Source organism: Procambarus clarkii, chromosome 31 (genome assembly GCF_040958095.1).
Source record: "Procambarus clarkii isolate CNS0578487 chromosome 31, FALCON_Pclarkii_2.0, whole genome shotgun sequence".
Lineage (NCBI taxonomy): Eukaryota > Metazoa > Arthropoda > Malacostraca > Decapoda > Cambaridae > Procambarus > Procambarus clarkii.
The window spans coordinates 7,623,326-7,637,287 of NC_091180.1; the positions used below are offsets into that span (position 1 = coordinate 7,623,326).

The 13,962-nt window shown below is 46.6% G+C and overlaps 1 protein-coding gene across 1 annotated transcript in view; it reads left to right on the plus strand.

The window, feature by feature from the left end:
* The window catches only part of Ddc (aromatic-L-amino-acid decarboxylase), a gene marked incomplete in the record, with an annotated part of 139,812 nt that overhangs the window by 55,979 nt on the left and 69,871 nt on the right, over positions 1–13,962 (plus strand). Inside the window, 3 exon segments of the mRNA XM_069334327.1 lie at positions 5,569–5,682; positions 6,157–6,276; positions 6,524–6,650. Of these exon segments, the coding sequence (XP_069190428.1) occupies positions 5,569–5,682; positions 6,157–6,276; positions 6,524–6,650 (361 nt within the window).

The following is a 13,962-nucleotide window of genomic DNA, read 5'->3' on the forward strand; positions in this document are numbered from 1 at the left end:
GGAGAATAGAGCCCAAGAAAACATCCTCCAATCCCAGATCCACCTCTACCCTCCTATTAAGATCTTCAAGCTCCCGCCAAGTGTACAAAATCACTCCATCCGTGTTCGACAAAATTGAACTATCAGCCATATAGAGACTAGTCAAGAACACCGACTCACGATACTTCTCCTTTCGGAGTAAGTTCTGCGAAATACGTTCCGCCAAACAACCACTCTCCCACCACAGCACGTTCTTGCACCCCTGTGGCCATCTCTCTCTCAACCCACAAATCTAGTATTTACACAACCAAACCTCCACAAATCTATCAACCTCCGAACACCAACCTCTGCAACCACCATACAATGATCAGATAAAGCTACCAGAATGGTACGATAGGAGTACACAGCCCCCTTCAACTTATGAGAATAAAACCTATCCAACCGTGAACTCGAAACACGAAAGACATAAGTAAAATCCAAAGCTTGCCCCTGAACCACAGCCACATCCTGAAACCCACAACAATGCAGAGTTTCCACCAAAGCAGGAAACACATTCACAGGCAGCGGACTACTACAGTCCCGCGCCAACATACCTAGCCGCTAATCCCTGCAGCAAGCCCAATTCCGGACATTATGCTCCTTGATTAAAGCAACGACAACCTTGTGGCAACACAGTATCGAGTCCAGACCTATCAGGATAATCACCAGAGAACAAAGCCCATTGACATTCAGAGAGGCAGGGACACCCCGAGAGTCTCCTTCTCCACCACCACTGCAAGCAGCACACTGTGTACATTCACTTGCACATTAGGCTGGACACGTAGCCCTTCAGGTGCAACCGTAGCCACACATACCGGCTGTCTGTCGACCTCGGGTAATACAGGTCGTACCATCTCCCCCTCGCTCACACTCGGGACACACACGCAGACAGGCCTGTCTTCTGGAAGGCTGGCAGGCTGAACACCCTCAGCCAACACCCCCTACTGGAGCATCCTGGGACTGGGTATCCACCAACTGAGCACGCCGCCCCCAGGTGCCTCAGCAACCCACACCGAAAACATGTACAAGTCTGACTAGAATACACACATTGTAGGATATACCCCATCAGGAATATCGAAGACGGAACATTCTGTTCTAGGGACATCGTCAAAGTCCTGGTGCCGGCATGCAAGCCTTTACAATAGCCTGCAGAGACCTAGTTCCAACGGATGCTGAGCACAAGAACCTTCTCAAACTGCCAAAACAGAGGGGCCAATAGCCCATCCATCATTTCGAACTGGGCTCCACGCACCGCCACGTATACTGTTTTCACACTTAGGTTGACTACCCATACTGTGCCTGTTCCTTTAAGCATAGGGAATGAGTGTCCCTTCACATCTGTTGACGAACTCCTGAAACACACCTTGCTGGAGAAATTTGACCACCACACGTTGGTCATGAATGAGCTGGATGCCCATCACATCCGCCAATTTGTGATGGAGCACCTCCACTAATGCCACACCAACCAAAGTATGGTCCACCGAAGAGGAAGACTCGAGGCCAGCCGAGGCAGTCTACTTCATCAGAGGTAAGGTGGACCTCATCCTCGAACAATCACACCCAACACCAGAAGGACCCCAAACAGATAACAGAACTGTCACATGACCGTCAGCTCCAAGCCTTGAGGGCCAACTGGGGAGCAACATGCCCACACACCTGCCCTCTCTGACGCCAGGCCGTCCAATAAATTTTCATTAACCTGCTAATATAGACCTGACAAAATGTCAACTGTGTCAACTAAATTATTCGCACACCCTCCGTCCCTATGTGATGGAGTGCGAAAAGACACGTGAAATCACAGACAATTCAAGACCAAATGTACAAGACATGTATAAATATTTCATTAAAAATTATCTATTACCAGAAGTCGTGGCCAAATATCCCCAGTTTGCTAACTGTAGGTAGTAACTAAGTGATTATAATCTATCCACCGCTGCCCACTGGATAGGGGCGGTGTGCAGGACAAACATATCAGTTGAGACACTAGCTCTCCACATGTCAGTTGCTTAATTTAGAAACTGTACTTGTGGTCGATTTCGAGCCCATTTTTTGATGTGACGATGTGTATTGAATTTTGTAACAAGCTCATCAAGATTGTAACTTGTTTAGCTAAATGAATTGTGGAGTTCAGTCCCTGAGCCCATTATGTGCCTCTGTAACCCTTTCCACTACCGCCCACAAGATGGGTATGGGGTGCATAATAAATGAACTAAACTAACTAGTTAGTTGTTGATTGGCGGCCAATGATAATCAAGGTAGCGTTTTGTGTGACGTCACGTCGTCTCTGCCTCAACAGCCTAATGCCAACACTTAGATTATCACACATATTATATTGTTTACATAAAAGGTCAATAAACTCTTAAGCACAAAAGTAGAGCCATCGCCCTATTTTCACTAATCTACATATATTAATTTTTATTAACTGCTTTACATTATTTTCCTTTTGATAGCAGTGTGAATTATATAGACCGGTGTGTAGGAGGGGGGAGGAGGGGGGTTGACCAATGAGACTCGTCGTTACAAAGCGCTTAGTCACTCATGCTCTAACCCACTACTGCCACAACAGTAAACGCGGAGTTGCCATTCTCCACTTTACGAGGGAACTGGAGGGTAATGGACTACTTTTGTACCTGGTCCTGGTCACCAGTACATGGTCACCAGTACCTGGTCATGGTCTCCAGTACCTGGTCCTGGTCACCAGGACCTGGTCATGGTCACCAGGACCTGGTCATGGTCACCAGTACCTGGTCCTGGTCTCCAGTACCTGGTCCTGGTCACCAGGACCTGGTCATGGTCACCAGGACCTGGTCATGGTCACCAGTACCTGGTCCTGGTCTCCAGTACCTGGTCCTGGTCACCAGGACCTGGTCATGGTCACCAGGACCTGGTCATGGTCACCAGGACCTGGTCATGGTCACCAGTACCTGGTCCTGGTCTCCAGTACCTGGTCCTGGTCACCAGGACCTGGTCATGGTCACCAGGACCTGGTCATGGTCACCAGTACCTGGTCATGGTCACCAGTACCTGGTCATGGTCACCAGTACCTGGTCATGGTCACCAGTACCTGGTCCTGGTCACCAGTACCTGGTCATGGTCACCAGTACCTGGTCCTGGTCACCAGTACCTGGTCATGGTCACCCGTACCTGGTCCTAGTCATGGGTGTACCTGACTGTACCTGGTCACCAGTACCTGGTCCTGGTCACCAGTACCTGGTCATGAGTGTACCTGACTGTACCTGGTCACCAGTACCTGGTCCTAGTCACCAGGACCTGGTCATGGTCACCAGTACCTGGTCCTGGTCACCAGTACCTGGTCATGAGTGTACCTGACTGTACCTGGTCACCAGTACCTGGTCCTGGTCACCAGGACCTGGTCATGGTCACCAGTACCTGGTCCTGGTCACCAGTACCTGGTCATGGGTGTACCTGACTGTACCTGGTCACCAGTACCTGGTCCTGGTCACCAGTACCTGGTCCTGGTCACCAGTACCTGGTCATGAGTGTACCTGACTGTACCTGGTCAACAGTACCTGGTCCTGGTCACCAGTACCTGGTCATGAGTGTACCTGACTGTACCTGGTCACCAGTACCTGGTCATTAGTGTACCTGACTGTTCCTGGTCACCAGTACCTGGTCCTGGTCACCAGTACCTGGTCCTGGTCACCAGGACCTGGTCATGGTCACCAGTACCTGGTCCTGGTCACCAGTACCTGGTCATGGTCACCAGTACCTGGTCCTGGTCACCAGTACCTGGTAATGGGTGTACCTGACTGTACCTGGTCACCAGTACCTGGTCATGGGTGTACCTGACTGTACCTGGTCACCAGTACCTGGTCATGGGTGTACCTGACTGTACCTGGTCACAAGTACCTGGTCATGGGTGTACCTGACTGTACCTGGTCACCAGTACCTGGTCATGGGTGTACCTGACTGTACCTGGTCACCAGTACCTGATCATGGGTGTACCTGACTGTACCTGGTCACCAGTACCTGATCATGGGTGTACCTGACTGTACCTGGTCACCAGTACCAGGTCATGGGTGTACCTGACTGTACCTGGTCACCAGTACCTGGTCACCAGTACCTGGTCACCAGTACCTGGTCACCAGTACCTGGTCATGGGTGTACCTGGTCACCAGTAGCACGATGACCACGGTACCTCACAGTCTCCCTTCACAGGTACCTCACAGGTTAGTTTGCTAACTAGTCTCCTAACTAACTAGTTAGTTTGCTAACTAGACTAGTCACAGTCTCCCCTCACAGGTACCTCACAGTCTCCCCACCAGGTACCTCACAATCAGATGTGTGTCTCTCTCAGGTAACACACTGGCACTCCCCTCAGATGTGTGTCTCTCTCAGGTAACACACTGGCACTCCCCTCAGATGTGTGTCTCTCTCAGGTAACACACTGGCACTCCCCTCAGATGTGTCTCTCTCTCAGGTAACACACTGGCACTCCCCTCAGATGTCTCTCTCTCTCAGGTAACACACTGGCACTCCCCTCAGATGTGTCTCTCTCTCAGGTAACACACTGGCACTCCCCTCAGATGTGTCTCTCTCTCAGGTAACACACTGGCACTCCCCTCAGATGTGTCTCTCTCAGGTAACACACTGGCACTCCCCTCAGATGTGTCTCTCTCTCAGGTAACACACTGGCACTCCCCTCAGATGTGTGTCTCTCGCAGGTAACACACTGGCACTCCCCTCAGATGTGTGTCTCTCGCAGGTTACACACCGGCACTCCCCTCAGATGTGTCTCTCTCTCGCAGGTAACACACTGGCACTCCCCTCAGATGTGTCTCTCTCTCGCAGGTAACACACTGGCACTCCCCTCAGATGTGTGTCTCTCTCAGGTAACACACTGGCACTCCCTTCAGATGTGTGTCTCTCTCAGGTAACACACTGGCACTCCCCTCAGATGTGTGTCTCTCTCAGGTAACACACTGGCACTCCCCTCAGATGTGTCTCTTTCTCGCAGGTAACACACTGGCACTCCCCTCAGATGTGTCTCTCTCTCAGGTAACACACTGGCACTCCCCTCAGATGTGTCTCTCTCTCAGGTAACACACTGGCACTCCCCTCAGATGTGTCTCTCTCTCTGGTAACACACTGGCACTCCTCTCAGATGTGTCTCTCTCTCAGGTAACACACTGGCACTCCCCTCAGATGTGTCTCTCTCTCAGGTAACACATTGACACTCCCCTCAGATGTGTCTCTCTCTCAGGTAACACACTAGCACTCCCCTCAGATGTGTCTCTCTCTCAGGTAACACACTGGCACTCCCCTCAGATGTGTCTCTCTCTCAGGTAACACACTGGCACTCCCCTCACATGTCTCTCTCTCTCTGGTAACACACTGGCACTCCCCTCAGATGTGTCTCTCTCTCAGGTAACACACTGGCACTCCCCTCAGATGTGTCTCTCTCAGGTAACACACTGGCACTCCCCTCAGATGTGTCTCTCTCTCAGGTAACACACTGGCACTCCCCTCAGATGTGTCTCTCTCTCAGGTAACACACTGGCACTCCCCTCACATGTCTCTCTCTCTCAGGTAACACACTGGCACTCCCCTCAGTTCCACGCGTACTTCCCGACAGGCAACAGCTACCCGGCCATCTTGGCCGACATGTTGAGTGACGCCATTGGATGCATCGGCTTCACCTGGGTGAGTACTCCTCTGTTGTACCTTGTCACCTGTTCAGTTCACGTTGTGACCTGTTCAGTACACGTTGTGACTTGTTCAGTTCATGTTGTGACATGTTCAGTACACGTTGTGACATGTTCAGTACATGTTGTGACATGTTCAGTACACGTTGTGACGTTCAGTTCACGTTGTGACCTGTTTATTACAGACCAGCTAATAGGTCTATCAACTTCTGAAATATTAAGACCTTTCATCTTCTGGAGGGATAACTACACCTTTCAGTTTCTGGAGGGATCTTCCCTTCCTACTTTCAACCACCCCTTCCTTCCTTTCACTGTCTCCCTCTCTCTCTCTCTCTCTTCAATCATTTCTTCCGCTTATACTCTCTTCACCTACCCATTCCTCCTCCGCTCTTTTCCCCCCCCCCTCTCCCTCCTCCTCTCCAGAGTGTAGAGAGAAGGAGAGTATTCACACACACGCATTACTGTCCTGCAGATATCATCACCGGCCTGCACGGAGCTGGAGGTGGTTATGATGGACTGGCTCGGCCAGCTTATCGGCCTCCCTCCACACTTCCTTGCCTCCTCAGGGGGCAAGGGCGGGGGCGTCATACAGGTGAGAACAACGGTGGTGGCGTCATACAGGTAAGAACAACGGTGCTGCAGCCATGAGTGGGATTCGAACCCGCACACTTTGTACTCCCTAGGCTCCTACTGATTATCTCATTGATGCTATTCCGTATATTAAACTTGACCTGGTGAAAAGCATCGTGTATATAAAATATGTTAAATGAATGATATTTTGTATAAAAGGATCGCATATAATACGAATTATATGTACAATGTATTGTGTATATTTGCAGTCGACAGCAAGTGAAGCGACGCTGGTGGCCATGTTGTCAGCTCGGGCCAAGACTCTCAAGCACCTCAAGGAAGGTCATCCTGACCCAGCTGCTAGTGATGCTCTCAAGCTGGTAGCTTATGCCTCAGGTGGGTGTGAGGGGCACTCCCTGCTCTACTGACCCACCATTGTATCCACACGGACCAGGCCCACTCCTCCCTGGTCTACTGACCCACCACTGTGTCCACACGGACCAGGCCCACTCCTCGCTGGTCTACTGACCCACCATTGTGTCCACACGGACCAGACCCACTCCTCCCTGGTCTACTGACCCACCATTGTGTCCACACGGACCAGGCCCACTCCTCGCTGGTCTACTGACCCACCATTGTGTCCACACGGACCAGACCCACTCCTCCCTGGTCTACTGACCCACCACTGTGTCCACACAGACCAGGCCCACTCCTCCCTGGTCTACTGACCCACCATTGTGTCCACACAGACCAGGCCCACTCCTCCCTGGTCTACTGACCCACCACTGTATCCACACAGACCAGGCCCACTCCTCCCTGGTCTACTGACCCACCACTGTGTCCACACAGACCAGACCCACTTCTCCCTGCTCTACTGACCCACCACTTTTTTTTTTTTTTTTTTTTTTTTTTTTTTGAGATATATACAAGAGTTGTTACATTCTTGTACAGCCACTAGTACGCGTAGCGTTTCGTGCAAGTCCTTAATCCTACGGTCCCTGGAATACACTGTGTCCACACAGACCAGACCCACTCCTCCCTGGTCTACTGACCCACCATCTTATCTGTACAAACTAGGCCCATATTTATTAATATATATATATATATATATATATATATATATATATATATATATATATATATATATATACAAGAAGGTACACTGGGATTGTGAAGATACATAGCATAGTAATTACATTCTTGTAAAGCCACTAGTACACGCAGCGTTTGGGCAGGTCCTTAATCTAAAAAAAAATTTAGTAGGTAAATAACTAGCAAAATTTATAAAAATGATAACACGTATATAGCAAGGTAAAAAAAATGGAAGATGAGAGAAATCTGTAGGTATATTAAAGCACATAGGTAGCTCAGGTTGATTGCTTTAACAGCTTGGATGGTAGTTTAACAAAACTTAGCAGGCACAATACAGCATATAGCTAGCACTTAAAAGAAGACAGCAATGAACACAATGATAAAGTTTTTTGGATTAAATACATAAAGATTGGGTGATTGGGTAACACTAGATACAGAGCAAATTTAAAGCTCAGAGTAGGAAACTATGATGATGAAATTAGGTACGTTTTGTTTTGTTTTTGAATGAGGCAAAAGTTTGACAGCTTTTCAATTCACTAGGGAGTGTGTTCCATAGACTAGGTCCCTATATTTGCATAGAGTGTTTACACAGATTAAGTTTGACTCTGGGGATATCAAAGAGATATTTATTTCTGGTGTGGTGATAATGGGTCCTATTACATCTGTCCAGGGAGAGCTTCAGAGCATGGTTTGCATTTAAGAACAAGGTTTTGTAAATGTACTTGACACAAGAGAATCTGAAGAGAATGTGTGGAAGGAGTTAATGTTTAGCATGTTAATATTTTACACTTTAGCGCCCCGTTGTCGTAAATAAACGACGCGTAAATACACGCAAGTGTATCACGAGTTGCGGGAGCATCGTAAATTTACGGCGCGATTAAAAGATATTTGTATAAAATCCAATTCTTATTCGATCGACTTGGGGATCATATGAAAATGTTTGCCATTAAATTTCCATTTTCTCTAATAGGCACATGGCCTATTTGGGAGAACGGCATTGTATTGTAACTTAGTGGAAAGACTATTGTATTGTTGACATGGCGAGTGTTATCGCCCACTTCACACACTCTTCGTGTGGGCTGCGATCATGATTCTATATTTATATGCATATGTCCATGTAGGGAATTTAATTGCAATCGCATTGATACCAAATTTAACGCTGTAGGACAAGTGTGGAGTTGACAACCCTGAAAAGAATAGAAACATTTCGTCGCTGTTTGGAGCTCACGGCTAGTGATCGATGTAGTTCTTTAGCTTTTTGTGGGCTTTAACTCATGCTTTGGTGACATGCATATGTTCTTATAGATCATTCTATTGCGAACACATTGGTACAAAAATGAAATCTGTACATCGAAAATTAAGGTCAGGACAGCGAAAAGAGTATACACTTTTCAGTGTTGCCACTCGGTCACCCGAAAACGTCGAAATCACCTCGAGTAAGTCGAAGTCCGTCCAGTCCATTTCGTGGAGGGCGTGAAAGTGTTTATTAATTAAAATTAAAATTAACTTAATTAAGGGATTTAAAGAAGGGAGCTGAGTGTTGTCTGAAAGCAGAGTTTGTTATTATTCTGATAGCAGATTTTTGCTGGGTGATTATGGGCTTCAGGTGGTTTGCTGTGGTTGAACCCCATGCACAGATACCATAATTAAGATAGGGATAGATTAGTGCATAATATAGTGAGATGAGAGCAGAGTTAGGAACATAGTATCTGATTTTGGAGCGTATGCCAACTGTTTTAGAGACTTTCTTAGTTATGTGTTGTATGTGGGTGCTGAAGTTGAGTCTCTTGTCTAGGAATAGGCCAAGAAACTTTCCATAATTTTTATTACTGATGTTAATGTTGTCTATCTGTAGCTGAATTGCATTCGGTGATTTGCTTCCAAATAAGATGTAGTAGGTCTTTTCTATGTTTAGTGTTAGTTAGTAGACATCAATAAGTGGACTTTTTTTAATTCATTATTCACAACATTATTTAGTGTATGTGAGTTGGGGGTCTGAATAGATGAGGATCAGCAAACAATATAGGTTTAAAAATATTAGAGACATTAGGCAGATAATTGATATATATAAGAAATATAAGAGGACGCAAGATGCTGCCCTGTGGCACTCCAACAGTTATTGGTAGAGTGGAAGAGGTTGTATCATTGATGGCTACACATTGGTGTTTGTTACTAAGATAGGATCGGATATAGTCCAGGGCAAGGCCTCGGATTCCATAATGCTGGAGTTTAAGTAAGAGGTAGTTGTGATTAACAGTATCAAAGGCTTTTCTTAGGTCAATGAAGAGTCCAATCAGAAACTCATTTTTGTCAAGGGCTGAGTAAATTACATCAAGGAGATTAATGATTGCATCATTGGTGCTCTTTTGGGACCGGAAGCCAAACTGGCAGGGGCTGAGTATGTCGAATTTTACGAGGTAGGAATAGAGCTGTTTGTAGATAATTTTTTCAAATATTTTTGATAGAATGGGTAGGTTTGATATTGGTCTATAATTGTTTACGTCCACTGGATTGCCTCCTTTATGGACTGGCGTTACTCTTGTTTTTTTAAGGATATCAGGGAAGGTGTGACACTCTATAGATTTGTTGAACAGTAGAGCTATGGGTGGCGCAAGGGCATGGGAGGTGCTCTTGTATACAATGGACGGAATTTCACTGATGTTCCCTGCCTTGGCTTTTACTGAGTGTATGATGGACACAACATCTGCCGGGCTGACTGGTGAAAGGAGAAGGGAGTGTGGATAGCTGCCTGAGAGATATGAGTTAATATATGTCTGAGTCTGTGGGATTTTTCTGGCAAGGTTAGCACAAACCGATGAAAAGAAGTTATTAAATTTATTTGCCATTTCTAAATCAGTTGACGGTGTATAGCCATCCTTATAAAGTTTTATTTGGTTATGTGAATGTTGTTTAGTTCCTGGGATACTAGAGATAGTTTTCAATGTGCTTTTCATGTTGCCTTTTGCTTCATTGAACCTATTCTTATAATATGAAAGCTTTGCATTTCTTATGATACTGGTAAGCATTGATGAGCACCTTTTAACTACTTCCTTTGTAACTAGGCCAATCCTAAGTTTCTTTTCATATTCATGTTTCTTGTTGATTGATTTGAATATGCCACTTGTGAGCCATGGATTGTGTATTCTTTTGTCAGTTACTTGCTTGTAAGGAGGGGACAATGAGTGTTGTACAGGCTTAGAGTTTTGGAGAGGAAGAGGTTAGCTAATGAATTTATATCCTGAGTATTATTGAATTCAGATTCCCAGTTAATATTATGAAGTGCATTTGTAAGGTTGCGTATAGCTGATTCACTGTGTAACCTGAATGTAAGTTTCTTGCTTTCTGGTGGTGTTAAGTCCATGTTTGCTATGAGAAAGGTAGGATAGTGGTCAGATGTTCTGTCGTAGATTATACCAGATACAAGGGGAGCTGTTATGTTAGTCCATAAGTGATCCAAGGTAGTGGCTGACGTTTGAGTGACTCGGGTGGGATTGGTGATTGTGGGGATTAGCATACAGGAGTTCATGCTGTTAAGGAAATAGTCAACTTCAGAGCAATTTTGTTGACCCAGATTAAAATTGAAGTCTCCTACCAGAATGATGTGGTTTTTATTGAGATTGTTGTTTATAATAAGATATCTTAGGTTATCTGAGAATGAAGCTATGTTAATATTGGGAAATCCATAGATGGTTCCAATTGTCAAGGAGGATTTAAAGATTTTAATTGTAAACTGAGCAAAAGTATATTCACAGTAGTCATCTCTATCACTAATGATAGATACTGACTCACCATCTTGTCCACACGGACCAGACCCACTCCTCTCTGGTCTACTGAACCACCATCTTGTCCACACGGACCAGACCCACTCCTCTCTGGTCTACTGACTCACCATCTTGTCCACACGGACCAGACCCACTCCTCTCTGGTCTACTGACTCACCATCTTGTCCACACGGACCAGACCCACTCCTCTCTGGTCTACTGAACCACCATCTTGTCCACACGGACCAGACCCACTCCTCTCTGGTCTACTGAACCACCATCTTGTCCACACGGACCAGGCCCACTCCTCCCTGGTCTACTGAACCACCATCTTGTCCACATGGACCAGGCCCACTCCTCCCTGGTCTACTGACCCACCATCTTGTCCACACGGACCAGGCCCACTCCTCCCTGGTCTACTGACCCACCATCTTGTCCACACAGACCAGGCCCACTCCTCCCTGGTGTACTGACCCACCACTGTGTCCACACGGACCAGGCCCACTCCTCCCTGGTCTACTGACCCACCACTGTGTCCACACAGACCAGACCCACTCCTCCCTGGTCTACTGACCCACCATTGTGTCCACACAGACCAGGCCCACTCCTCCCTGGTCTACTGACCCACCATTGTGTCCACACAGACCAGGCCCACTCCTCGCTGGTCTACTGACCCACCACTGTGTCCACACAGACCAGGCCCACTCTTCCCTGGTCTACTGACCCACCATTGTGTCCACACAGACCAGGCCCACTCGTCCTTTTTCTTGACAGTAGGTGCAGTTTGCATGAAGGGTTTGTCCTCTCGATGACTGCACCAGTACAGATGTTGGAAGATGCGTTTATGTTGAAGATGATAAGAGTTTCAAAAGTGCTTGTTGCGTTGTGCTGTAGACAGAGGAGCAGCGACTAAAACAGAGGTGTATGTTAGAGGGAGACTTGCTGCCCAGTAGGGCGGTGTGTTGTGTTTATGGCGTAAGCTGACCCATGGTGTTGTGACGAGGCATTTGTTTACTGTGTTTAGCTGCTGGTGGCGCCAGGTATAAATGTGGCACGGGTCAGATGTGACCCAATTTGTTGGTCGATTGGAGATATTTAGCCAGTGCTTTGACTATTTGGTATTTTTCCTGTAACGAGTGGTCACCTCCTAATATATGCTCGATGGTAAAGGGTATTTTAAGTGAGATAAATACTTGTTTGAAATTTACTCTGGCACTATGATGTCGGAAGCAGTGAAGGAGACAGTGTTCGATTGTTTCAGGAGGTATCTGACAGTGGATGCAGAGTTCGTTAATGTCTGTTCTGTACTTAGAGCTGTGTGCTGCCAGTTTGGTGTGTCCCAGCCTTAATCTGGTCATCATTACATCAATTTCTCTTCTTTTATATCCGACATGTTTTCAAGTTTCCCATTTCTTTTTAATGGACCCACAGTACAAAAGTGAGCATGACGTTTACCATTTCTTTGCAAAATCGTGGGTGATGGTATTTTTGAAGGCTCCTTTACGTGAAAGATGATAAATTGGATGGGTAATGTGAGGCGTGCTGTGCATCGCTTTGGCTAGTTGATCTGCAAGTCCATTATGGGGAATACCACAATGCGCTGGGACCCATTGGATAGAGGTGTCACAACCGTTCAATTGATGTTCATGAAGAAGTTGAAGGCATGGGTAAACAAACTCTTTGCACGTTGTGGAAGAGTACTTAATTGTTTGAATCGCACTCCTGGAGTCACTACAGATTGTATATATACCAACTGGTAATGTTGTGATTATTTGGAGAGCTTGATATAAGGCATAAAATTCAGCTGTGAAGATAGTTGGTTTGGTAACCGCCATCCCTGCCTGAGATGCTATTCCGGTGCCCATACAGCGCTAGTGACCGAGGGTACGTTGTTCATGATGATGCGAGATCCATCTGTATAAATCGCTGTGGTATTTGAGTAGGAATTTTTCATTGTTGAGACAAAGACTGAGGCTATGGCTTGGTGCAGACTTTGGAATGTTGTCTTCGAGTTGTATTGATATATTATGAGTTGTATAAAGCCAAGGTGGAATAGGTGGGACTGTAAATTGGTTTCAGAGTTTTGGAGTAGAGTGAGGTCTATATTGAGGTTATTTGTAGCCCGTGTGAGGAAAGTTTGCGAGTGATTGGTTGGGAAGCGGTGGTTATGTGGGTTAAATTTTAATCAGTATGGGTGTGTCTGGTGAGCAATGGTACAGAGTGACAGACAGTTGGCACACATTACGTCTCGTCTAGTGGCTAAGCTTGAGGCCCATTTCCCCGTAAAGTTCGAGGATAGGAGTGGAACGCATTACGCCACATATAAGTCGCATATTGTATTGTTGTAACACTGTAAGTGTTTGGTTTAGTTGTATTTAATACATACATAGAGTACATGAGTCACAGACAGGAATTTGAGAAGGCGCCAGCTTGGTCGGCCTGAGTTTCACACTTCTAAGAGTTAATGACCCCAAGTGACCTGAGGTCAGATCATGCAAATTTCACCTTACTTCTACTAATCTTATAATTGGAGCCTGGTAGCCTTCAAACATGCCGACGTTTAAGGAGTGGCTTGGTAGAGTGCCGGAGGCTATCTACTTGTGGGAGGAGTTAGTTACTAGGTTCCCCAATATATACTCGGAGAGCGATCGATTCGAGAGGATTAAGAGAACAACAGCAGCCAGCAGAGGAGAGGAGACGGCCCTAGCAGGGAGGCTGTCGGCCAGCAGGGCGAGACAGTCTCTGTCCACTACAGACCCCCCCCCCCCTCCTCTATCCAGCTATAGGCAGACACTTGGTGAGTTGAACATTAAGGTGACTTGGTCGTGTTTTACAAGTGTTGTGTGATGATCAGG